The 27592-nt window shown below is 40.6% G+C and overlaps 1 protein-coding gene across 3 annotated transcripts in view; it reads left to right on the top strand.

Annotated features, from left to right (window-relative positions):
- LRP5 (LDL receptor related protein 5) overlaps positions 1 to 27592 on the top strand; it is a 134951-nt gene that overhangs the window by 102627 nt on the left and 4732 nt on the right. For all 3 annotated transcript variants that reach the window (XM_041421114.1, XM_041421113.1, XM_041421112.1), the window contains exons 9-22: positions 985 to 1274; positions 3265 to 3491; positions 3804 to 3988; positions 6230 to 6553; positions 7376 to 7578; positions 7874 to 8085; positions 9964 to 10154; positions 13538 to 13747; positions 15859 to 15984; positions 19041 to 19277; positions 19832 to 19942; positions 22577 to 22813; positions 24056 to 24195; positions 27055 to 27152. In XM_041421114.1, coding sequence (XP_041277048.1) covers positions 985 to 1274; positions 3265 to 3491; positions 3804 to 3988; positions 6230 to 6553; positions 7376 to 7578; positions 7874 to 8085; positions 9964 to 10154; positions 13538 to 13747; positions 15859 to 15984; positions 19041 to 19277; positions 19832 to 19942; positions 22577 to 22813; positions 24056 to 24195; positions 27055 to 27152 — 2791 coding nt within the window. The remainder of the gene's footprint in view (positions 1 to 984; positions 1275 to 3264; positions 3492 to 3803; positions 3989 to 6229; positions 6554 to 7375; positions 7579 to 7873; positions 8086 to 9963; positions 10155 to 13537; positions 13748 to 15858; positions 15985 to 19040; positions 19278 to 19831; positions 19943 to 22576; positions 22814 to 24055; positions 24196 to 27054; positions 27153 to 27592) is intronic.

Below are 27592 nucleotides of genomic sequence, written 5' to 3'. Positions count from 1 at the left end.
CCTTCCATTGCATCTCTGAAAGGTGGAGCTGGTATTTGAGGTCCTCTGCTGCACTGTGCAGCAAGTATGTCACAGGACCTACTGGCTTCAGTGCACCACAGATTTTCCAGGTACCTGAAACACCACAATTTGGGCATAACAATAAACAGATTCATTAGTCAGCTGTTAAAATTACGGAGAAGAGTCACAACGGAGAAATGGCATCAGTCTGAAATACGTATGCCCTAAAATAGGGAAAATTAAAAGAATCCTGGTTGAGACTGATCTTTGAGAATTTCTTTTTTGTGTATGGTAACATTCTTAGAATACCTAAATCCTTGGTTCCAGCAGATGGAGAGAGGCACTCATTTATGTGTTGGTCCTTACTTTCCCCTACACATTCCATCCCCATCACATGAAAAAATAAGTGTGACATTGTGGTGATCTTGTTGGAACTGCTTCTGCTAATGACTCTTCTCAGCTTTAAATTAAACAGGTGGGAAAGAACTGCGATTATCCAGCTCTTTTCTCACCCTTTTGTATCACTGAACATTTGTAAAAGCTGGTGGTTTCTAAGAGGTACAAAGATGGAGTACTTGGTGAAAAGTAGCTAATTAATTATCTGTCTTCAGTGAATGAATTTCATCTCTGGGGAGACAAGAAAGATCTGTTTGTAGATGGTATTTGTACAATAGGAGGGATAGATCCACCTTTGTAATCCTGGGTAGACAGGAAGAATCCACTTGGAGTGCCTTTTTTTTTAAATTTTTTTTTGTTTGTTTGTTTAAAGAATTCCCTGCTGACAACTCATAGTGTTAACTTATTTTGGAAAATTATACTGTGTTTTTGCTCAACCTGCTGTGCTACCCTCTCCCTTTTACCTTCACAATGTACTAATATGTCTTTTCTTTTAGTTGTTGGGTTTTTTTGGTTTTTTTTAAGGAACTAATTCAATGCACTAATATCTGTTCTGGTTTGTTGTTTTGTTTATTTATTTTTTCAAAGGAACTAATTCATGCGCAGAGAACAATGGAGGCTGCAGCCATCTGTGTTTCTTTACACCCCAGGAGGCCAGGTGTGCCTGTCCCATCGGCCTTGAGCTGTTGAGTGACATGAAGACTTGCATCATTCCTGAAGCCTTCTTAGTTTTCACAAGCAGAGCAGCAATTCATAGGATTTCCCTTGAAACCAATAATAATGATGTTGCTATTCCTCTTACTGGAGTCAAGGAAGCATCTGCTCTGGATTTTGATGTCTCTGATAACAGAATCTATTGGACTGATGTTAGTTTGAAGGTATTACTGACGTGTGAATTCCTTGAATATAAAGCCACAGAGCAGTTACTTTGATCTAACAAAGGTCTCTGTTACATGATCTGTCCTGCAGTTGCCAGTGTTGTCATTGAATTGCATCCAAGGAGACCCTTGGAGATGAAGACAGTTGCGTTGCTGAATGCACAGCAGGGTGGCAGGCACCTTCCTGCTTCAAATAAAAATCCAGAGTGGTGTCTGCTCCTACCAAATGCCTAAATCTTGGATGCTGGATGTGTTGCATCCATATATGTATCTGCTGTAGAAAAGCTGAGTTTATGTCAGAGTACAGTAATTTAAACATTGAGCTCAGCAGCCCCCTGAGTTTTCTATCCTCTTCCAGTTTTGACTTGGAAGACAATTGTACTCAGTATTAACATTTGACAAGTGAACTTTGGATTGTTTGCTGTTAGTCTGTGGCTTCAGCTTGGCACAGAAAAAGCCGGGGAACTTGTCCAGTCTCCTCCACACTGTGTTAAGGGCCCACCTGCCCCCAGTTCTGTCTCAGTGTGTTCCCCAGAACACATCCTGTGATGTTTGGTACACATCCAGGTGCATGCTAAAGTCAGGGTTGTGCTCTTCATCAGTGTTACTTGGCCTTTTGAAGTGAACTAAGTATTTGGTAGAAAATAAGAGATTCACTTCACTGGAATGAAATTATTCCATTCAGACTCTTAATAGGTTTTCCAAGAGCAATCAGAGTTTCCTTGCCCTTGTGCCCAAGCCATAACATGGCAAAGCTCACTTCTGGAGCCTGCAGGGCTCGGGCACTTTCCATAGCCTCTCTGTGAGTGCCAATGAAGGCTGTGCTTCAGAGTGAGCAGTGCTGCTTGGGCTTTGGATCCCGTTCCTTCAGGAAGAGTGCCAGTGTAATAAATTAGTGAAGGGTAGACACAGTTACTAAATAAATCTCACACAAGCACGTGGAGAGCAGGAGTTATGGGCATCTTAACCATTTGTACTGGAAAGCACATCAGCTGCATCACTAAATCTCAGTCTCACTCTGTGCAGGAGTGGAAAGCATTTTACTTGTTTGTTGCCTCCCGAATTTTCCAGCATACTGTATTTTCATATACATACCAGGTAACTTCCAGCACCTCTGGGTTGTCATTCCCCTTGTCCCCCACATCTAGCTGCTATGGGGCAGGTATTATAACTTCAGAGCTCACAGTGATCTCCCTTTCCTTCAGTGCCCACCACTTCCCTGCTCTCTGCATGCCTTTGGTTATAGGAGGACACATTTTCAAAAACTACACAATGTGATTTCAAGGTTTGACATGTACCTTCAAAAGTGTAAAATGTCTCTGACCCTTACACATCTATGTACCAAACTATTAAGAAATCAATAGCTGAAATATTGCCAGGCACGTAGAGTGGTAGCTCAGTGTTGATAAGCAAGAGTGGGTATTTGGTCCTGGAAGTTACTCTTTACCTGGGGGTTGTTTCTGTGCTGTTAGCAGTGACTTACCCTGTGTACAGTCCTTGCCCTGTGACTTATTTTGATGAGTGTGCATAACTAAAATGTAAATGGGATCGGTAGATGTGCTCTGTTGTAGACGTGCTCCAGGTGGCTGATTATGAGAAACAATTTAATTTAGATGCCACTGAGAATGTGTTTCTGAGACTTAAAACATGACAGGGAATTAAATAATTTTTTAAACCAGCTTCTTGTGTGCAGATAGAAGAGAGGGAGAGGTGTCAAGAAGAATCTGCAGCTACATACTGCTTTCTGAAAATCATGTCCTTTTCAGATGCCTTGGCCATCAGAAACCACTAGCTTTCTGAAAATTCAGGTGTTTTTCTCCTGAGAATTTCTGTACTTTTGACAACAGGAATTAGTTGTTTAAAAAGTAACAATGACTGGGGTTTTTTGTACTAATTTCGTTTTGTTCACCGAACTTCATGATAATTATTCCTTTTTATTTCACTGGGGTATCCATAAGTACTGTAACATTTTTACACCATTGTTTTCCAGACCATAAGTCGAGCTTTCATGAATGGGAGCTCTGTTGAGCATGTGATTGAGTTTGGGCTAGATTATCCTGAGGGAATGGCTGTGGACTGGATGGGCAAGAACCTCTACTGGGCAGACACTGGAACCAATCGCATCGAAGTCGCCCGCCTGGATGGACAGTACAGGCAGGTCCTTGTGTGGAAGGACTTGGACAACCCAAGGTCTCTGGCTCTTGATCCCACCAAAGGGTAAGGGACTCTGCTGCTTTTCAAAGCTTTATGTTGGTGTTCTTGTACGTAACAAGTTATTTGCACAACTCTGTTTCTTCAGAGTCTTTGAAAAGGTAATAAACCTTCCACAATCCTATGGGTTACAATGAAAAATTAATAACTGTCGAAAATACTATTCTGCCTTTGTGTTAAAAAAGGAATATTGTGATGTTGCACATAACCATGTGGGTTTTTTGGGTTTCTTTTCAAGTGCTGCAAAGAAATTTAGAAAGGCAAAGCATGCAGCTATACCTGGCTGATGTCCTGTTTTTGTTGCACTTCTCACTGCAGATACATGTACTGGACTGAGTGGGGAGGCAAACCCAGGATTGTTCGAGCCTACATGGATGGGACAAACAGCATCACTTTGGTGGACAAAGTGGGGCGTGCCAATGACCTCACTATTGATTATGTGGACCAAAGGCTCTACTGGACTGACTTAGACACAAGCATGATTGAGTCATCAAATATGCTGGGTAATCTAATGTTATATTACACCAGCCAGTACAGAAATGTGCACTGGTCATAGTAAAATAATTGAATAATAAGACATTTGAGCAATATAACTGATAGTAAATCTGTGTGTATATTTTCTTATAAAAGGAAATGGAGAGTTAAGTGTTTGAGAAAATTTTTAAAACCTTCATAAATTAATAACCATATGATGATTTATAATGGTGGTGAGATAAGATGTCATTTCTCTCTGTTGGTGTGAAACTGTCTGTGTTGTATGAAAGCAGAGATGGCCTCTGAGTTCTCAAAGTGAGGACAACTTACATTACATTATAATCATTACAACTTACAACTCATTATAAATCATCCCTGACATTTTACCTGAACACTAATATTCTGTTGAAGTACTATTTCTTATTTCTGGCTTCAGACCAGTTGTATTAGTTCTAAACCAAAATACTTCTTGTGTGTCTTGTAGGCTGAAAGGTTATGCAGCTACTACTGCAGTGTGTTTCAGGTACAACCTCACACATTCTCATGTGTTCCATTGGAATTTCATTTATACATACAAGGGGTGTGCCCTGATTGCCAATATACATAATTTCACTGCAACTAGGTTGTTTGTTTGTTTGTTTTATTCCATGAAAAGATACTTTTAGAGAGTGGGTTATATTTAAGGTGTGATTGTGTGTGCATATCTTCAGAATTCTGAGTTTCTGAAGTCACTCCACCAGAGAATGCCACCAGGGTGGTCAGCCTCAATTTTCCCTTAGTGAAGCTGTGCTGGCTGTGTCAGATCATCCTTTGTCTTGTATGTGCCTTAGCATTACTTCTAGGAGGATCTGTTCCATGATCTTCCCAACCACAGAGGTGAGGCTCACCTCTGTGAGGATCTCTAGTCCTCTGGGCCCTCTTTTTAAAAATAGCAGTGAGGTTTCCCTTTTTTCATCACTTTCAACTTCATTGCTTTTCAAATACAATGGACAGTGGCTTGCCAGCCTCATCAGCCAGTTGCCTCCTGACCCTGGGATGCATCCCATCAGGCCCCGTAGACTTGTGCCCATTCACTTTCATGTTGCACAATGTCTTTGTAGTCAGCAGATGATAAAGACTCAGGGAGACTTGCAACAAGTGGGCTCATCAGTTAAGGGATGAGCAAAGCACTCTGAAGTGGATGAGTGAATGCTGCTCCAGCCTAATCTTGGACATTATAAACAGCAGGGGAAAAAAGAAAATCACACTTTTGGGAGCTTTTCTTCCACCTATTATGAAAATTCAATTATACAACTTATCTACTTCCTTCAAAAGAGTATTTATCCTGAATTCATCACTACGGATCAGAATTGCTCTAAGTACCTGAGAGCATGCAGGTTATCTGTACCCCTAACTTGGAGGATTTAGATGCCTGAAAGTTACATGGAAAGGTTGCCTCTGTATTTAGATCTGATGACCTCATGTTCTGGTTCATGGTTATTTCATTCTTTCTCAAGTCTTGGTGAAATGGAAAGTGAGGTGTTCTGTAGAGTCTTGCACGGGATGTTTGAGACAGGAGGAGATGGTGCTGCTAAAGGCTACATCTTCATTTGATGGCAGAGATTCGTAGAGGTTTATGCTTGAAAATGTTCAGGAAGGTGGTTTGCAGTAAGACTTTATCTTCTTCAGTAATGTATCTCTGTCAGAGACCATGCTCTAGAAGGTGTTCAATCTAATGTAAATGTTGCTAACTGAGCTGCTGAATGTGGGAGTATTGAGATTTCTGCCAAACGTTTCCTAAACTCCTCTCCTGGGGGGATAGCTGTATGTTAAATTGCACTGTGAAAGATTTGTTTCTTGAGTGAAGCACCATTATTTCTTATAGCAGTTTCTCTGTGAATCTCAAGTTTGTTGTTGCTTTCATGCATATTAATGAGCTTTTTTATTAGCCTAAATGATTACTGGAGCTGGTAGTATTCTTGGATATATTTTTCAGTGTCTGTTTGGGTTGATAAGCATGAGACATATGAAGTAGTATTTATTTAGATTACAGTATGCTGGAATAATTTCAAATTGCTCTGTAGGCAAGAGGGTATCCTGGTAGGGCTTTGGAATGCAACTATTTATGTTACATTTTGAGCAGATACTACTTAATAAAGAATCCCGTGATGCTGATTTGGAAAATGAGGTTTGGTTTTAAAAAGAAGAAAAATATTTTTCTGCATGCCAGTCACACTCTTCATTTTATGCCGTGGGAATTGTCCTTTAGTTGGTTATCCTTGTTTATGCAGGACAAGAACGAGAAATCATAGCAGATGATCTACCTCATCCATTTGGATTAACCCAGTACAGTGACTACATCTACTGGACAGACTGGAATCTTCACAGCATAGAGAGAGCAGACAAGACCAGTGGGAAGAACAGGACCCTTATTCAGGGCCATCTGGATTTTGTGATGGACATACTGGTCTTCCATTCTTCTCGTCAGGACGGCTTGAATGATTGTGTGCAGAATAATGGCCATTGTGGTCACTTGTGCCTTGCCATCCCAAATGGATTTAGGTGTGGCTGTGCTGCTCATTACACCTTGGATCCCAACAGCAGGAACTGTAGTTGTAAGCCTTTTTATTTGCTATTGTGTTCTGCAGTGCTTGTGGCTCCCAGGTGCTAAAGGAAAGGGGTCCCAAGTATGTTTCAAAGGTTCTGATTTTAAAAGTGATCTTTGAATATGAGGACAGAGTATGGAATTTTATATCCGTTTTTGTGACATGTGCTAGGCATGAAGATTTGTATTTCAAGTCTTAGAAATGACAGTGCTGTCAAGTCTGGTCTTTCTTGTTTTACCAGAAGTGCTTTCTAGGTGATTCAGCTGTGTGAGTGAAGCTTTCCCACTCCTTACCTAAGTGTGTAGGTGGTAGAAAAGAAATTACCAACAAAAAATGTCTTTTTCTCTTACGTGCTTGATAAAGTCAGCTAAAATAGCACTCAGTAAAGCAGTCTAACTTCCTAAGTAGTCTGCCCAATTTGCAGACGCACTTGAAATACATAGAAGTTTGTGTTCTCCCTGCATGTGATATTATATTATATGTGATATTATAAGCCTGCCACTTGACTGGTTGTTCAATAGGAACTTAAGTTTCCAGTTTCCAAATGGCACATGAATAGAAAATGGGTGCATAGTAGCATATAAGGCAATTTTGACTGAATGAAAGGGTGAATTTTTGAAAGGCAGGTCCTGCAGATTTAACCTGATTTCCTTTAACTATAGAAAGAAACATTTCAACTTTATAGCAAAAATCTCCAGTTATGAGTTATTTAATTTTCATTGTGGATATTAGTGTCTCTTTGTGACTTTGTTCTAAATATTCCCTTTCTTCTGTGGGGATATGTTTTTGGGAATTGTACTTTCTCATGCATTCTGTTTTGGCTTGTTTCAGCCCCAGCCAGTTTCCTGCTGTTTAGCCAGAAATCTGCCATCAGCAGGATGATACCTGATGATCAGCAAAGCCCAGATATCATCCTACCCATGCATGGTCTGAGGAATGTCAAGGCTATTGATTACGATCCCTTAGATAAATTGATCTACTGGGTGGATGGACGCCAGAATATTATAAAAAGAGCCAAAGATGATGGCACCCAGGCAAGTGTACATGGTGTATATAGTTTTGTATCAGTCTTTTTGTGTGCTTTTACTTTGTGCTTGACCTTCCTCTTCTATCTGCCACACCAAGGGATCATCACTGACAACTGCTCTTGTCAGCACTTACTGATGGATATTCTATTTATATATGAGAATTACTGAAGATCTTTAGGATTGTGGTTTTAGGGGTTTCTAAACCATGGGGTATGTAAACCATGCTTTCTGTGCAATCAATGTTCTTCAGTCAATCATCAGAGTAATGGCTGGAAATGGTTGCCCGTGTGTTGTCTTGCAGCCTTTCACTGTAATGAGTACCCCAAACCAAAGTCAGAACCCGGAGAAGCAGCCCCACGACCTCAGCATCGATATCTACAGCCACACCTTGTACTGGACCTGTGAGGCCACAAATTCCGTCAACGTGCACCGGCTGAACGGGGAATCCATCGGGATGGTGCTGCGGGGGGACCACGACAGGCCCAGAGCCATCGTGGTGAACGCAGAGCGCGGGTGAGCGTCCGTCCGGCTCCTTGCGCAGAGCGCTCCTGGGCGCGTGCCAGCTCCGTGCCTGGGAACCCTGTGCTGCCTCGGTCTGTTTGTGCAAAGAGAAGTTCTGAGTTTTGTTCAGGGTGTAGGTGACTGCTGATCCACTTCTGGGTTCTGGAGGTATCCAGGTTTCTCTTCCTGTTCTCTCATTTGCCTCTGTTCTCACAGCCATGCGTGAGGCACTAACCCAGGTGGTGACAGCAAAGTAAAACCACCTTGTACTGTTCTCTGTGTGGATGCACGGCCCTGCCACCTGATAGCAAAAACAAGAGAGTCTGTATCACCTCAGAATCTGGCTCTTAAGTGTTTAGTCATCATAAAACAAATGTTTCCAGGGTAAAGAAAGGAGCCTCGAATTTGGTAAAACTATTCCTGCTAATGCAGTAGTATAAAGCTTAAACAATTGAACCCCTTGTGTTCTATACATTCTTAAATTAGTTCTGATGTAATGAGTATCTTAAAACCCTCTGAAATGAATTGAAGCAGGTGGGATACACTAGAGTAATTTCCAACAGGAGGAAAATGTATTGTTTTGCTGCAAAGCAGCTTTGGTTAGATTCAACAGACACTCTCTCTGCTTCTGGTAGTTAGTAGCTTTCTTCTTAGATGTCAAAGATGGATGGTGCTTTACTGTTCTCTTGAATAAGTGAGATGCTTAAATCGCAGTTTACTGCTAAATGGCTTACCATGTGCTTGACAGATGTTGAATGACAATATTTCACAAATGTGTGGATACAGTAGTACCCAGAGACTCTGTCTGGAGTGTTTATAGGACTGGTGTTTTATACCAGTGTACTCTGCACTGTTCAAAAGCTGTTGTGGGGAGAGGAGGATTAGAGGAAAGATTCTAATCTTACTGGGACTAAGTCCCTTGGATATAGCTTGTATTTATAAAAGCTTATCTGCTTTCTCTGTTGAAATGGGAGTTTGGGTTTGTTGATCTCTAAAACTCTCAACTTTTCTGGTCAGGCTTTCAAGTGATTTAATGCTAAATCCATTTCAAAAGTAAAGGAGGAAAAATGAGGAAGACAGTATGTTAAGAACACTGTGACTGTCTGGTAGAGCTGAATGAGTGATTTTCAATGGCTTCTGCCATAATTACAGAAACTCCTTCCTCCGCCTCTCCCTTGGGTGCATGTTCTGATTGCTGCCTCCCCTCCTTGTTCCATAAGGAAAGCCTGTGCAGCAATGCAGCTCAAGCTGTTGGAGAGTTTGCCCATGTTGCTCAGCACTGAAAAAATAGTGGACTTTTCCTTTCAAGAGGTCTCAGTTCATTGTGGGGGTGCACAAACCCTTTTTTCTCTATGCATCAGGAGGACAGAGGCTGCTTTTGTTTGCAACTGAACTGGCTTAGGCAGATATAAAGAATTCGTAGAACTAAGATGTCAGGAACATGCCATCCTCAGTTGTTCTTCTGTAATCTTTTATCAAGTTTGGTAGGAAATTGTACTTGCTGAGGAGGAGAAGTTACCTAGAAGGAGAGGAGGTGGTGGTTAATGTTTTGGTTTTTTTTGTCAGAAAGAACTTGGGGACTTCAATTTGTAAGTGGGGACAGCTTTACCCAGGGAGAGTTGCAGAAGGTCTGTGCTAGTCTCTTACAACACCCAGCTCCATGCAGGAGCAGTGCTGCTGGTGCAGCAGTGCTGAGGCACTTTATGGCCTGGAGATAAATCCTGTTAATTTCAGGCTGTGTGTCAGTTAGCAGATGTTTTGTTCTGGATCTTTGCACCTGGGAGCAGTCATGGCAGCCATGCCTGTGAAACCATTCCCGCTTGCAAGGTGGGCAGAGGGGAATTCCCTGTCCCTGGAGCTCCCGTTCAGCGGTGCTGTCTCTGTTCTCAGGTACATGTACTTCACCAACATGCAGGAGAGAGCTCCCAAGATTGAGCGTGCAGCCCTGGATGGCACAGAGAGAGAAGTGCTTTTTACAACTGGCTTGATCCGACCGGTAGCGCTGGTGGTTGACAACAAACTTGGAAAGCTTTTCTGGGTGGATGCGGATCTGAAGCGCATCGAGAGCTGTGACCTGTCAGGTATGTGGTATGAAGTTAAACACTTGCAGCACAGTGCTAGCATGTAAAGGACATTGTTCCCTCTTTGATGCTGAGCCTAGTGACTTTCATCTCCACCGCTGCCAGTTCTGTGTAGGCAGTCACAGACAGCAATTGCTGGTGGGCTCCCATCTTTGATGTAATTAGAATAGACATGACTGTAATGATTGACACCCTCCAAGACAGCCATTTGACTTTTGATGTGTTCTGAAAGCGTTGTTAGTCATGGAACCCCTAAATAACCTCCTCTGTGCCCCTTTTTTTTTCTTAGTGGTTGAAAAGTTTGCATACTTTTCAATTTTTCTTTCTCTGGAGCTTACAGCTTAGTAAATCAAGGTAGCTTGAAAAAAAACAGAAAAAAGGGCAATGTTTGGGTTTTTTCTAATCTGGGTGATAAGACAGCTCGTCTGAAACAGCATTGTTGCAACGCAGTGGAGAGTCGCCAACTCATCACAATTTGAGCACATTAGTAATATAAAGCATTACTCCATATGCAAAGCAATAGCACTCATGGATCTTAGAGAGCACAGTTCATCATTGACTTCAAAGCACTTGACAGTGCTGAAGAAGTGGAGAAATTTGCTCTGGTGGGCAGTGTAGAGCAGAGGATGCAATGGCCCTACTTTCTGTCTCATGATTAATCTGTCATCATCATCCATGTATCAAGAAGTGAAGCCCATAAAGGAAGTGCAGAGAGAAGCGAACAAGTGTGAAGGAATAGAAGCTGGGCTGTTGTAGTGATTGGTACATGCCATGGAGAATTGAATCTCCAGTTTTGGTGACTCCTCTTGCCATGTGGTCACATCCTTCCCTTGTGTTGCAGTGAAGCAATGAACTAAAACGGCAGGTTGTTCTTTACCTTCTTACAAGGATAGTTTGCTTTTGAGCACCTAAAACTGACTCAAGGTCAGACTCTTCCAAAGAGGGGATGAAAACAATGGAGCTGCAGATGGGAAGGTAGAGCAGCCCATGTCTTTCATCAGTGACCAGGCTGAATAGGGGAGTGTTGTCAAACTGCCTGAGCAGCCACAAAACACTCATCCAGGACAGGCATCAGGGAACCTACAAAAATGCATAGGAGAAAAAAAGATAAGAGGAAGACAAGATTTTGGCTTATGAAACAAACCACATTTGAGAAGAAAAGGTGACTGGGTGGGATACATAACACAAAACGCATCAGAGACATTGAGAGGGGCTTCTCTAGTGATAAAAGTGCTCTGAGAAGACATTTAAAAGTAAAATGACAAGATGGCAAGGCTTCATGTTATGCAGGTGTGCTGGAGTGGTATTCAAGATAAGATGGAAGAGGCACCAGGTAAAATTATATAGAAACCACATCCAGTCACAGCCAAAGAATCTAAGTAATATAAAAGCAGAGGGAAGCTACAGGATTAAAAGAAAATGATGTTTATGAACTGGAGAAAGATGTATCTGTAGTCAGAAAACTGTGGTTATATTTGATCCAGTTGAGCTCACTGTAATTTGATTCACTGAGATGTTGATTTTTAAATGAGTTAGCAGCATATTTTTATTTTTACAATGCTTTTCAGTCTTGCATCACAACTTCAGAAGAAATTTGAGAGCCAAAGTGATGTTAATATGAATTGCCTCTTCTAAATAGTATTTTCTGAGCAAAATGCTTTTGAAAAAAATATTTTTGAGAAAATACTTCTCTGAGAAAATGGGCATATGTTAGGAAGAAGTTTTAGCATAAACTAAGGCTGTTGAATAAAAGGGACCAAAATTGTGTATAGCATCCTTCATGCCAATTAAACTGGTCTAGATATTCTGGTAGTTAGTGGCTTTATTATTCCATTGTAGACTTGTAGAGGTGACATGGTTATGGAAACTCCTGATTACTCTGATTGAAACAGCATCCTGCTAAATCAGGGAATAGCCTCAGATGTCCAGTGCTTAACTTTCAGAGAGGGATAAAAGAACTATAAACCAATCTTACAGTTTTCATTGCAAGGTTCTGGAATTTTTCACTTGGAGTTAGACCAAAAGTTGCTTTTAAACTCCTTTAGTTTAAAACCATTCCCCCTTGTCCTATCACTATCTGCCCATACAAAAAGTCCCTCCCCCTCTTTTTTATAAGCTCCCTTTAAGTATCATGAAAGGCTCCTTTAAGGTCTTCCCAGAGCCTTCTCTTCTCCAGGCTGAACAACCCCAGCTCTCTTTGCCTGTTCTCATAGGAGAGGTGCTCCAGTTCTCTGGTCATCTTCATGACCCTCCTCTGGAGCTGTTCTAACAGCAAAACTAATGGTCATGCTCGGCTGAGTTCTGCATAATTCATGCAGCAAATTAATTGAATCTGGTTCTCATAGCATTTTTATTATGTGGATTCTATAATCTTGTTTTGTGTAGATACTAAAAACTTACATTTTTTATATACAAGCAGACATAAGGTCATAATCCAGAATTAATTATGAGAGAAGCAGCAGCACCAAGTTATTTTGTTTTAAATTTTAATTTTTTTAATCAAATATATCCAGTTATGTAGGTATACACAGGGTCTGAATGGTTTCAGTGAATTAATAGAATAATTTGGAATATCTTCACCCTAGAAAAGAATAATAAAAGCAATAACTAAATTACTCTAAGTACGCAGTAGAATGCTTAAGAAGACACAAGTAATTAGAGTGAAAACTGATAACAAATGCATTTTTACTTGACCTGTTTTTTACTCACTGGCTTAAAGCAGATTTTCACATATTTTTATAAAGAGAGAGCCTGAGCAATTGACAGTGTTCCTATTTAGGAGCATATTGAGTCATGTAAAGTTTGGGTTTTCTGGTGGGTTACTAAATAAAAAAAGTTGGGTTTCTTTTAAGAGCTTTCCTTTTTCGATCATATATCTGTGGTTGTCGCATAGGCTGTGACAAGGTTTGGTACTTGCCTCTTGCTTTGCATGATGAATATGTTCTAGTTGAGTAACAGCAGTGAAACTGAACGGGTTGTATTTTGCTCTTGCTTATAAATTCCAGAAAAAATGTACAGCTCCGTGTGTGAGCCCACTGTAAAACCTTTGGCCCAAGAGCTGAGTCTGTATCAGCTTTTGGGAGCGCTCCCAGCTGCCCATCACGGAGCTGTCAGTGTGGGGCTGGGCATGGCTGGCTGACCAGCCAGGGATGAGCTGGGTTTCGTGTTCTATCTGCTTGCCCTCCAGACGTGGCACTGGTAGCGTTTGCCTGAGATGGGACTGAACAAGCAGAGACAGATTAAGTCAATGACCTTGTAGCTCACTGTCTCCAAGGTTTGCTTTGGTTTGGTTTTAGCTGGGACGTTGCTTTATGATGTTTTTTTTAAGGAATAACTTAGAAGTTGACTGGTGTAAAACTAGTCTTTGTTTATGTTGCTCTCAGGTGCCAACCGTGTGACCCTGGAGGACTCCAACATTCTTCAGCCCATGGGACTCACTGTGCTGGGAAATCACCTGTATTGGATTGATCGTCAGCAGCAGATGATTGAGAGAGTGGAGAAAGTGAATGGGTACAAAAGGACTAGAATTCAAGGCAGGATTGCTCACCTAACGGGCATTCATGCTGTGGAAGAGCTTGATATGGAAGAATTCTGTGAGTTTCAGTATCTGATGTCTTGGTCATTGTATCTCAAAGTCCTCATCCAGCTGGATATTGCAATAATGTTGCTTCAAATAAGCCACAAAATGCTTTCAACTTGACCAGTCAGGGTTGCACGAGAGTCGAAACAAATTTCTCCTTCTTGTCCAGGGGACTATTGCTGCCCAGCTAGAACATGTGATATCATGGCACTGAGTTACCTGCTTTGTGCAAGCTCACATGACACTGAATTCAGTCAAAAAGCTATTTGAAATTCTGGTTGTTAATTTTCTAAGTACAATCAAGTAATATGTCTTGGAAAAAATTCTAATAAGAGCCAAAAGGGTTGTACTTGCCTTGTCTCCAGGTGCTTCAGTCTCCCATGTAAAGCTATGTCTGATTTGGCTCAGCACAGTGGATGATGTAAAAGCCTGCAGTGAGGGAGGCAAAATCGGGAGGAAGCTCCTACAGTGAGTTGTACTGTGGATGTGGAATTTGTTTCCCAACAAAGGTGGAGCATTTTAGGTGCTCACATCTGAAAGGGGTTGTGCATGCAGGATGTTCTTTTTCTGGAGTAGTGGTCCACATTACTGTGGTTTGGTGGAGTGTGCTGTGAAACCTCTTCAAACAGTCTCTCCTCAAAGTGACAATCTACAGCTCCTCCTGATTAACAGGATTGTAAAAGAGAATACAAAACCCAAACAAAATGTGAGAAACAGAGGTCTCTCTTGCCTGTGATGAGTTGCCTTATATAGGGAGAGTACATTGGTGTATAATGCTTTAATTTTCAGAAGAAATTATTCAACTTCACAACAAACATTGTGTCACATACATTAGTGTCTGTGATGGCTGGAAGTATTTTTGAACTTGTATGTGTGGGTAAGCTGTTACAAATCAGGTAACATAAGCATTTAAACTGTAATAGATTCTATAGGGTAATTATGACTTAGAGGTTCTTTCTTTCACAATACCCAGTTCTTCTTTGCCACTTCACACATTTCACATATATTGATATATTTCAAAGGTAATACTGACTGAAGCAAAAAGATTTTGTTTCTTTAATTCTCAACAGTATTAAAAAAGAGGTTTGCTTGTTTCCCCACATGTTTATTTAAGATAGGGAAAGAGAATCCTCTGTTGCAGCTGAAAAATTTCTACATAGGTGATTTCTGTTACAACAGGGAGTAAACATATGTATGCACATGCAGGTATATATGCATGCACTTCTGTGAGCAAATCATGCCTGAAACACTGTATAAACAAATTATATAAACAAATTAATTTCTTAAAGGTAGAAAGCAGGTTGCTGAGAAGACTGGACAGTTGGAAAACAACTTTGACAGAGAAATTATGATATCTAAACAATTTCTTCGCTGTGTAAATTCTTGATGCTGAGCAGTAGGAAAGAATGCACTGTCCAGCAGCATGACAAATAATACAGGCTCAGGTTGCTGCAGCAGAAGCTCAGCTATCAGCCTGAATAAGCAGGCAAGAGAGTGAGTCTCTCCTGACTCTTTGGGCTGGGGTCATCAGACAGTAACCTCCTATCTCTGTGCCTGTTTCTTATCCACCTAATGTTCATTAAAAATCCTTCTTTTAGGACCTCTCAGTGCTTCTGGGTAACTGATGGGGAACACAAACACGTAGCTTCCTCTCTTTAAACAAAGACATACATTGTTTCTTGATGCCTACCCTAGAAATGCAGGGGCGGTATCTAGGTAAGACATAAATGCAGCCTTCCCAAATCTGTCTCTTCAGTTCTCTTCACCTCAGCTCCCATATTCTTTTTAGACGTTCTCAAAAGGTCTCCATGTGATAGAATCATAGAATGGTTTGGGTTGGAAGAGACTTTTTGAAGGTCATCCAGTTCCAGCCTCCTGCAATGGGCTGGGCAGCTTGATCAGGTTGCTCTATTACTATGACTGGGAGAAATTTAGTCCTTATGGAGTAATAAATCATCTTTCAAGCATTGAACTGAAAAATCCTGCATGTATCCTTCTAATATTTTTAGTGAAATCTTGTTACTCAGACAGAAGTGGTTTGTGAGTAGTTTTTTATTTTGCCCTATTGAGGAATAGTTATAATTTCTTTTACGCTACATGATATTATTTTTTGTGTTTCACCAGCTGTGCATCCATGCTCCCGTGACAATGGTGGGTGTTCGCACATCTGCATTGCCAAAGGGGATGGAACTCCAAGATGTTCATGCCCTGAGCACCTTGTGCTTCTGCAGAATCTCTTAACCTGTGGAGGTGAGTTACATTTAACAGCACTGCTAATCAATTTGTATCAAAAATGTGTCTGCTGAGGTTGCATTCCAATCCAAAATGTGGATTTACACACAGTTTTTCTGTACATGTTGTGCTGCATCGTGTGTTAAATTAGTCTTTGGTAGTTCTACCAGCTGTTTTCTGCTTGAGGTTTTGGGTGCTCATTCTGAGCAGAATATTTTGACCTTAAAATACTTGCATCTTCTACTGAGATTTTTATGATTGTATGATGTGACAGTTTTGTGCTTTTAACAAGTGTTTTGAAGATGATGTTGCATCAACTTGTGATGACCTGAGCAGAAATTGTGCCTGTGCTTCCCAGAGTGTGAGACTCCAGTCTTTGAAATTAATTTGGCCATGTAATGTGAAACACTGTACTGGCTACTTATCAAATGTAGGCTTTATTGAGATTCTTTTTAATTAAGATAGCACTCCTCTGTCCACGTGGTAGACTTTTCCTTTAGCCTTCCCTTTTACCATCCTAGTATTTTTAAAAACTTAACATTACACTTGCAGAGAAGATTCAAAACAAAATATTGTTTCTTTTTGGGAGGAATTATGTCTTAACTTGTTTGGCTCTGCTGGTCCTCTTGACTTCTCATGTATTTATTTTGCTGTGGATTTCATTTTCTGGCTAAACTCTGAACTCCCATGGGACAGTCATTTCCCTGATAAACTGTTTTCTTTCCCATGGCCACAACAAGTTATGTGGCTTTAGAGTAGTGGTGGTTACATGGGGAGGTCAGGGTGGATCAATCTAATTATACTTCTTGCTGTAGTGTTGTTGCACAATGTGGATAGGGAGGGAGTCTCACATTCCACTCCTTTGGATCTTCAGCTATAAATCTAAAAATTCAGGGGCCTCCATTTCAGGGTCTTATGGTTTTTTTTATTCTAATCTTTCACTAAGCCTGCAACAGGTTTTTAACCCATATTGTCTGTCCTAGTAACAGCCACTACCCAGTGTTTCAAAATAGCATAGTTGTCTGGAGAACCTTTGTCCATACTCTGGACATTCTTACGAATGCTTTTGTCAAGTTTTTTAATGCAAGCTTGTTCTTGCTGAAGTGCAACCACAGTGCAACATTAAATGTGCCTTTAAATGCAGAAGTAGTGATCTGTCTGTTTAATTATCCAAACAGCACACTTGTTTCAAAATATAATTCACCTTAATGTGTGTGTCTGGCATCTTTATCTTATCTACAGCTGTCAGGTCACTGGCTACATTTGTAATTCTCATATTGCTCCTCCAAATAATCATAAATGAGGAACTTTAAAAAATCATAATTTTTTCAAGACCCAAGCACATTTAGACTTTTATTTACATTTTGTTTTTCAAGCTCTTCATTATACTTTTGTCTCATTCTTGATCTTTTTCTCCCTAATGAAGAAAGGACAGCAGCACTTTAAAAACTGTTTGCATGTAATTCTAGAATTTTTAGCACCACCCTCAGGAGAAAAAAATACTCATACAGCTAAGAAACTTTCCTTATGCTGGGTTCTTTGTGAAGTCCATGCCTGAACCTGAATCTTAAGAAAAGCCCACTGGGCTTCCAGAGGAGTGTTACCATGCAGTGCCAGAGCACACCTCTAGCTTGATCATGCTCTTGTTATAGTAGGGTATGATGTGGTTCTCTCTTAATCCAAGTGGTGAATATCAGCTCAGAGCATTACTGGGCAGCAGCAGCTGTGGGGAGGAGTGGCTGCCTATGCTAAATGAGGCCATTATGTCACAGGGTTTTGACCCAGCAACTTTTCAAATCAGTGGAAGTGTATGTGATTGCCGCAGGGCTGTTTTGAGATGGCCCCCACTTTTTTGACTGTAACTAATTGCTACTGATAACAACTTGAGTGGGTTTGCCCATTGTCTGTTTCTTTCATTGATAACAATGGTGGAAAATTGTGTGCTAACTTGTTGTAGGTAAGAATTTGGAGCATTTTTTGCAATAGATTCTTGATCTGGATTGTTTGTCTCCTGACATTCTGAAGAAAGCAACTATGGATGCCTTTTAAGAGCATAATTGTTGCATCTCTATATGGGGTTGTAGCTGCTGTCTAATGCTAGTAGTGCCTCACTGCAACTTGAACAGTATGGACGTGAAAAGGAGTCATACCAGAGTCTTGGGGTCCATGAAAACTCAAACTTGAAGGAAGTCCCAGCTTTTTTGGGTCCAACAAATATAAAAGTGGCCGTGCACAAGTTAAAGTGGTCTGTGTCTGTAGTGAGAGAATATAAGATTAGGGCAGGTCTGCAGTGCTCTTTACACTGCTCTCTGAACCTTCACTGACCTGCAGCCCGAAGACTTTCCAGCAAGAGAACTTAGCTTAATGCTGACCAGTCCTATAAAGATTTTTTTTTCTCCACTCATATTTTTCATTTCATAACTGACTCAGAATTTTTTTTGTGGAAAAACCGCTGGAAAAGTAATAAAACAGATACTGTAGAAGCTACATGTTGTATGTTTTAGATATATTAATTGCCAATTAACTTGATGTATCAGATTTTTTAATGAAGAATTGGTCCAGGCTAATATAATTGCAGGGATTAGAAGCTACATGTTGTATGTTTTAGATATATTAATTGCCAATTAACTTGATGTGTCAGATTTTTTAATGAAGAATGAAGAATTGGTCCAGGCTAATAATTGCAGGGACTAGAATTGTTTAGAATCTGGTTTGCAATCAGATATTGAGTATTCTTTTGAATTTATGTATATGACAGTGACTTCCAAAAGGTGGCTGTTAGAGACAAAGCAAGTATTTGTAGAGTAAGTATTTGCAGCTCCTGTCCCTAGTTCAGTGCTTGACTGCTAAAGCAAACTTCTTCTATCAGCATGCATCCAGTTTTTGTCATGAAGTTGGTAAAATTTCATTGCCTATGCAAAATCATGTTTTCCTCTAAGCTGGAATCTTAGTGTAGTCACAGAAGAACTCCAGGGAAAGAATAAGTGCTTTTCTTGACAAACTCTGTCATATTTTACTCTGTTGAAAGGGATAAAGTTGAGTATACAAATCTGATCTGTTTTCTCTTTCTCCAGAACCTCCAACTTGTTCCCCAGACCAGTTTACCTGTGCAACTGGAGAGATTGACTGCATCCCAATGGCATGGAGGTGTGATGGGTTTCCTGAATGTGATGACCAGAGTGATGAAGACAGCTGCCCCATATGCTCTGCATCCCAGTTCCAGTGTGAGAAGGGACAGTGCATCGATGCTCACTTGCGGTGTAATGGAGAAATTGACTGTCAAGATAAATCTGATGAAGCAGATTGTGATAGTAAGATCAGTTTTCCTGAACTCATGGTTCTAACACAAGCATCCCTTTGGGATTCTAACTGTTCTTGAAATGTATAGATACAAGTCCTTTGTGTTAAGTAAGAAGTTCCTGAATACAGATGAGAAATCTAGCAGTTACTTAGCAAGGATATATTATACATAATATGTCTATTATGTATACATAATATAGGTATGGAGTACATAAGGTTTTATAATGAGCCACATTACTACATTTTGTTAACATGTCAGGTGATCAACTACACTTTGTTAGGTAATGTAAGAGACTCTTGCTGATTTGATCTTAGTTTTGCCCCAGCAGGACTGATTTGACAAAGGATTGGGAGTTACTGGGGCCAGAATTTTATTTTAGCTCCACTGAGTAAGTGGTATAACAGCAAGGGGGAAGAACCAGAGATATTGCAGGCTTGCAGTTTACCCACAGCAGTGTTCTGGCACCTACCTGATCATAATATGAAGCTCACTTGTTTCAGTTTGCTCAAGAGGCTCGAATGCTGGTGTGCTGTCAGTACTTGATTTCCCTTTCTTTCTGTGCAGCAATTTGTCTGCCCAACCAGTTCCGATGCGCGAGCGGGCAGTGCATCCTCCTGAAGCAGCAGTGTGACTCCTTTCCGGACTGCATCGACGGCTCTGACGAGCTCATGTGTGGTGAGATGGCTTTTCTTGACATTCAGGTGCTGTGTTTGGGCATGTTCTGCACCCCTGTGCAGAGCCCTGGTCTTTGCAGAGCAAATTTCTTTCAGGGAAGAATATTGCAGAAGGGCCTTCAGAAGTATCCTTAGGGAAACCTGATTTGACTGTGCTCAGTACCTTGGAACTTGCAGAGCTGCTGCTAAACCCAGAGTGGCTTTTAAAAACGTGCAGCCCTATCCACTGCAGTAACAGGGCCAAGCTGGAGGCTAATTATGTGGAGGAGCTAACATGCAATGAGCAAGTGTCCGCAAGAGACCACAAACCGGTCTCTTACAGTGCAGGTGTGGAAAGAATATATGGAGAGATGTTGATTTTTCTGGGAAAAATGTAACTGAATTCTCATGGCAGTAGGTATATGCAAGTTACAGAGATGCTGATGGCAGCAGTTGAGTTAGTCCTTAGAGAGTCTGTTACTTTGTAGTCCAAAATGGACAGTAAAATTCACTTACTTTTGCTCTTCTTGCAATTTCTGTTGTTTGTTGTTGGGGTGACTAGAGCATGAAATATTCAAGAATGGGGCAGATGGAGGGAGAGTTTAGAATCACACAAGTGGTTTAGCAACATAGTTGAAACAAAGCATTTTAGAATAAAAGCAGATAGATGTGCTGCTCTGTCTGTAGTTCATTCTGAACAAATAGCTTGCACTGGATTTGTGTAGAGAAATGCTGTGCTTACATTGCCTGTAGGACCAACCTTACTGGATTGTGAAGTTTTTAATATCTTAGATTTGTCATGTTTTGAAGCACCAGTTGTCAGAAGCTGTGCCGCTGCTGGGATGAGAGGAGAGTTTGCCAGGTTTGGTCCAAGGTAGCCTTGTTTCTTCCTTCCTTCCTTCTTCATGGTGGATACTGCAAGGAAAAGTGTATTCATGAGTAAGAATGGTGAAAGGTAGATAGAAAAAAAGGCTGAAAGAATGGAGACAGAAACTGTTGGAAATTTCAGACTGAACATGCTTCTCCCATATCTTCCATTTAGCTCTTCCATCCAGTTCCTCAATTTCCTGGATAATATAAGGCCACTTCTTCCTTTTTTTTTTTCCACTCAGTTTCTTCATGCACTTGGCAAACTTTCTTGCTGCCAAGTTAATGCAGCTGTTTCCTGTTTGCACTTTGGGTCCAGTCCTGCAATTAGGTCTTAACTGATTTAAATGTGTCTTTATGTAGACATAGGACTGTCTCCTCTGGAGCTCTTTGTGGAACACAGCATTCTGTGGTTTCCCACTTGACTGAGGGAAAGAACTCAAGGAGGGAATAAAAATGATTGCTACCTTTAGATAAGGATCTTGCATTCAAAAGAAGCTAGGTTTGACCAAAATGAGAATTGTGTGTTTTAAAATAGCTTATTTGGGAACATATTTTAATTTTGGCTTTGCTTTTTTTCTGGTATCATGCCTGAACTAATCTGACTATTTGAAAATTAGGACCTTAGCTGACATAAAAGTTGTCATGCACTAGTAAGTGTGAAAAAAACAGAATTTAAGACATTAAGAAATGAGTTTTGGATGCTGAGCTGTTAAGAGTTTATTGCTAGATATTTGTATTTCCTTTATCTTCCTTCTCCAACTTCAGTTGTTTTTCATTCCCTTCCTCTGAAGTGGAAACCAGAACCACTGGAGAAAAATTTTATGAAGTAAAGGCCTGAATCTTATATGAACCCTTTCACTTCTTCATCAAGGGGGAAGGGGTCTATAGTTAGAAAAGAGTATGTAAAATTTGGACAAGTTTATTTTGATTTCTTCACTTTTTGAATGTATCTATTAGTGTATGTTAAAGAATAAAATTATAAATGTGTGAATCACATGGAAAAAATTGCTTTCCCTGAAGACCATTGCATGTGTGAAAAACAGAGAGGTGTCACGTTCATCTGGCAAGAATTTTGAATGCGTTACCCATAATCAGGGAGAGATGTGAGGTGTAGCTCATCTCAAATACTGCAGCACCTTTTATTATTTAACATTTAGCTACATAAGGGGAAAAAAATAATGAGTAGAAAGTATTTGAGATACTTTGGATTGTGTTTTTCTTCCAATTTGTAAGGTGGGGTTTCTTTGAAAGCAAGTCATATTTTAGGAAGGAAAAGTATTCTGTTTTAAGACCTGTATTAGCTAAGAAGACATCCACTGCTTAGTATATATGGTACATTCCCTACTGGTGAATTTTCTTGATTTTTCATGTTATTGCTTGCCCAAATGGCTTTTGAGAGAGCAGTCCTCTCTGATTAAGGGCTTAATATTTATAAGTATATAAATTTCTCTTTGACCCATTGACTTTGGAGGACAGGGAAGAAAAGGAAACTTTCTAGACTGTTGTTCTATCAAGATATGCGATCCTGTTACAAGATAAATTGCTAGACAGAAAGAAGAGTACTTTGCTCATACTGCTTTATGGAGGGGAAGAGGAAGCATGAAGTCTTGTGTACTGAATCAGAATATCTGGAGTCACAGATGCCTGAGTGTGATGCAGATGCTTTTAAAGGCACTGTGTGAATGGCTGTGTGCTGCCTGATCTGCCGGATGAGCTCCGGGACAGCAGCAAGCACACTGCTCGGTGTTTAATGACCATGTTTAATTTTCTTCTCCTCTCTTTGCAGAAAAATCGAAGCCAGCCTCAGACGAGTCCCAGCCACACAGCAGTGCCATTGGTCCTGTCATTGGGATAATACTGTCCCTTTTTGTCATGGGAGGAATGTACTTCGTGTGCCAGCGCGTGGTGTGCCAGCGCTACGCTGGGCCCAACAGTCCCTTTCCACACGAGTATGTCAGTGGTACCCCCCACGTCCCTCTCAATTTCATCGCTCCAGGAAGTTCTCAGCATGGCACTTTTACTGGTAAGGGTGCTTGCATCTAATCAGCACCATTCCATTGTCTGGATTTCGAGTTTTACACATGATAAAGGCTGCTGGATGTGGAGTTTTCAAAGAGCAGAAATTAGATGTTGGTCTGCTCGGTGGTTTTGGGATGAATCTGTCATTTGAATCAAATATGTAAAATCTATTAGCTTTTCTTGCACTTTAATGGCTATGGTCAGCTATTCCTGCTTAAATTATGTTACTATGGTTATCAAGAGGTTTTTGTGCTAGGAAATAAAATTAGAGGATGAAATAATTGCAGGTGAAATCTTCACAGGGATGTTTTAAATTTGAGTTCACACTAAAGCTTTTCTAATTAAAGGAAGTATCAGTGGTTTTCATCTGTACTTCTGTAGGTGCTAAACCAAGCTGTCATTCTGATTCTCATCCATATTTGTTAGCTTTTTCTAATCCATATTGTTGTGACAAGTTACAACAGCTGAAAACCTTATTATTTATGCTAATTCTAAAGAAAAGACAGGTTTCTAATACCATAGCATTTCTGAGAAGGATATATAATCATGAATGATGATTACAAATACTTACTCTGCTTGTAATAAATATTTCCTGCATTTGGAAAAAAAAAGTTCTGAAAACTTCCCAAACTCTTACATTAGCACTGAATAGTCTGACAGGAAGAAGCTGAAAATGAATTGTCTGAGTTAAGAACATATTGTAGTAAAACAGATTGGAGAATGATGTCTTCTATTTTCCTCTAACTCAGGTTTCCTTCCTTTTGTCTCTGCTGATTTTCAGTTTCTGCTGTGATTATTTTTAATAAAAATATTTGGGTTTTGCAGTTATTCATTTACTTGCAATTTAATTTCTTGCAATGGAAAATGAAACTTTGGAGGTCTCAAGCTTGGTGGTTTTTTTGGCCTTGTATAATGGGGTTTTTTTGCAATTGCCTACGTTTATTTAATTGGAAAATTTCTTCGTTAATTTGGGTGAGCAGTTTGGATCAGCTGTTCTGAAGATTCCATTCTCAGCAGTGTGATAGGTTGTGAGTTCAGTGCTGCAGTGAGACAAGAAGTGGTCTGAGGGTGAAATGTTTTCTTTACAAGAAGTGTCTGTTCCTTGTAATCCTGAAGTTTTTACATAAAGCACTCTTCCCAAAGTGTGACAACCGTTATCATTGCATGGGTTTGCAAAGCTAGGGATTTGGTTTCTGTTTGGCTCTGTGGTTTATCTAACCTTGTCTTCCTCTCTGTTTCAATGCAGGCATCTCTTGTGGAAAGTCCATGATTAGCTCCATGAGCCTCATGGGAGGAAGCAGTGGTGCCCCATTGTATGACAGAAACCATGTCACTGGAGCATCTTCAAGCAGCTCATCCAGCACTAAAGCCACTTTCTATCCACAGGTATGTCTGGGAGATACACCTGTGAGTTAGGTATCTCCTGCCTCTGAAGAAAGGAGAGGTGAAACTTTATGCTTACTAAGTAGATGTTACCAACTCTTAACAACTCTTGGGTGTTACTGTTTATAATATTCAGGCTCATTTTGACACTCTTCACAAAGGGGCTTTGTTGTAGTCCATCAGGATTATACAGTGCTCTGTGATGTCAAAAATGTTTTGTTATCAGAGTGATACTCAGCTGGTTTGTTCCTGGATACTTCTGTTCTTCCCTTGGAGATGCCACCTCGTTAACTCTGATGGCAGTGGCCCAATGACATTTTGCACTGCCTAATGCTGCAGGCACACATGGAATAACAAGGCAAGCAAAATGAAAGAGGACTGGAATACAAACGTGTATGAAATAAGATTGACTTGCTGTTTAGATCAAGCGTCGATTGTTGATTCAGAAAACTAAGTGCATGTACTGGTACAGCAGGGTGAGGCAGAGGTTACTTTGCTTGCATTTTTTCAGCTATAATTTAGCTCCATTTCTCACTTTTGAGTGTTAGAAGTGGCAAAATTCTCATCCCCATATCACAGTTTCACAAATTCCAACATGTAAATTCTGAATGGAAAGAGTCCTCTTTGAATATGTAGGAGAGACATACAAAGGTTCCTGTTTGCCAGCATATTTTGTCATGACAGTTGTTTTCCATTGTGCTTCTGAGCAATACATCCATTGGATTTTAGGCACACATAACAAGCTGCCAAAGCTGATCTGCCAGTTACGGAGGGGATTTTTGTGTAGTATTGAATCAGGAGCCCACATACTGTGTGGGTATACACCCATTTGTGTTTACACGTCGGCTGTTATGCTCTGTGTGGGCAGTTTGACAGATAGCATTTTGGCCAGTTACAAAGGTACTTTCTCTCCCTTTAAGAAGGGCAAAACTGGAAAAGAGAGGTTTTTGAGCTTATCTGTTGGTAAGGTAAAATTGGGTATGTACTTCTTGCATTGTGAAGCCATCCATAAGCAGATGAACTCAGGAACTCAGCAGCCCTCCTAATTTAGCTTGTCTCATGCATCACCAGTGTCTCTGTAATGTGCTGAACAATTTCATGCTAGACCTGATTGATGTGTCAGTACCATGCTAAAAAGGATGAACAGAACAAACACTTACTTAAATAAAGCTTGAAAGAGAAAAGAAGCCCAAGAGCTGATCTGCCTGTGTGATTCTATGGGATCTCTGTCGGCCAAAAGATCAACTCTTCCGTTTGACTTCTGGCCTAAGTTAATCTGACTGTTGCTGGGAATTCTTTTTCCACACTTTGCTATGTCAGCCAGGGCCTGCATGGGTGATACCAGCATTTCCTTCATGAAAAACACTCTTGAGTTCTTAGAAGGAAGCTATTGCAAGGGCTTTGTTACATTAAGGCACTGCTTAACGCAAACATTTATGTGAGTTCTGCCTGGCCACTAATTACCCAGCTTTATGATAATAATCAAAAGGACAGATCTGAGCATCTTAGTTTTCCTGCCTTTTTTGGTTTGTTTAACACATTTTAGTGGTACTGAGAGGTGCTCCAGTGAATAGAGACTGGGAAAGAAACAGTGTCAATGAATTTATGTCAGTTTATATACCTGAGAACCTGGCTACAGGTATCCTGGCTGACACTGTTTGCTGTATTTAATCTCCACATGAAGTGGTACTGATGCAGCTCAGGGTGTCAATAGGAGTGAATCCACAAGTAGCATGCAGTGCTCCTCCAAGGAAGAAGATTTCTGAAAGATGGCCTTGGGGGAGTTACTCATCACTCCCCACAGCTGGCAAAGGTTGTCTCCCTTCACATGAATCTGGGGGCAGGGCTTGTCAGTATAAATAACAGCGAGCTCAACTCAAAGGCCAGGAATCACTTTGCTGAACGCTGCACAGTGAAGACCCAAACAATGATCTCCACTCAGTGATTTTAGAGTGTTTTTGTGGGAGAGGAGTAGAGGCAGAGGACGGATGGTCAGCGGGGCAGAGCATGAGTTGGTGGAATGCCCAGGGCAGGCGGTGTACAAGATGTGCACATCAGTAGCAAGGCTCAATCAGCAGCAATGGTGTAATTTTCCACACTGGAAGAGATAAGATCTTTTTAGCTCTTCTTAGGGTTAGGCCAATGCCCTAATGGCTGTGTCAAAGGTTCAACTTCCTGATGGTGGAAGAATCCTAAATAATTTTGAAGCCTGCTAAACTTTTTCCTGTGTGGAGTCTACCAGTAACTGTGTGTAAGCACTCATAGCTGAGCCATATGTGTGTATGCTGTCTATATGCACACACAGACAGGCTATAAATATTCTTTAGCTCATAGGCTTTTTGCATTGTGAATTCTGCCGAAATGACATGTTTACAGAACAAGAGTAAAAATGAAGTGTTCAGGGAAGGATGGGGTTTTATTAGTTATAGTAAAGGAACTCGGCTTCCTGACCCTACTATGGACTGGGGACATGTTTAGGGTCTGGGAGTAGAGCACACTTTATTTCCAATAGCATCTGCTGAGGATGCTATCAGTCCTTAATGTCCAAGGAATTGCACTCAGATTCAGCCAAACTGGGTCTCATTTCCAGCTTTATTCCAGCCTTCCAGCATAATAACAGATGTGGCAAGGAAGAAAATTCCCTGTAGTGAGAACTTTGAAGGCCTGCACAGTACCTAAGTCCAAAGTAAAGTCTTGTAATGAACATCTGTGATCTTTAAAAATGCATTAACACATCCAAGCTAGAAGATCAAACTAGAGTAAGGGTGAATGACAGGGTGAAGGCATAAATACTATTTTCAATCTAAGTAAAACTGTATAATTAACCCAAAATTTCACACTTCTTTTTCCTGTTGTTTCTAGATTTTGAACCCTCCTCCTTCCCCTGCTACCGATCGCTCCTTATACAATGCAGAGATGTTTTATTCCTCAAACATTCCTTCAAACACAAGATCTTACAGGTACAGTTCAGATAAAAAGGTTTGCTAAACCTTCTATTTATCTGCCTTTAGTTCTGGATCTTTTTCAGACTTCATTTAAAAATCTTTTCCTCTCTTAATAAATGACGATTCAAATTATGTACATTATATTGCTATGCAACAGTCCCCGAGCATCCCTGTTGGTGTTTTCTGCTCATTCCCTTAAGCTTGTCTTAAAACTCTTTCATGAGTAAATCTGTTTGTTAGTGACTGGGTTAAGTGGTCAGAGTGGTCTCCTCTGGTAGGTTAGGGGCTGGAAGAATGTGCTGCTGGCCGAGGGTAGTTGCGCCATTCAAAATTGACACAGTTCAGGTACTTCTTGTTTCTCTGAGAGTCTGAATTAAGGCTCACATAGTGAGCATCTTGACTGAACACACAGAGCTGTTCAATCTCCTCATTTTTTCCTTCTTTTCTCCCCAGAT

The sequence above is a fragment of the Onychostruthus taczanowskii genome, unplaced genomic scaffold, assembly GCF_017590055.1.
Source record: "Onychostruthus taczanowskii isolate IOZ18803 unplaced genomic scaffold, ASM1759005v1 scaffold69, whole genome shotgun sequence".
Taxonomy (NCBI): domain Eukaryota; kingdom Metazoa; phylum Chordata; class Aves; order Passeriformes; family Passeridae; genus Onychostruthus; species Onychostruthus taczanowskii.
This window is presented reverse-complemented; position numbering and strand designations above follow the sequence as displayed.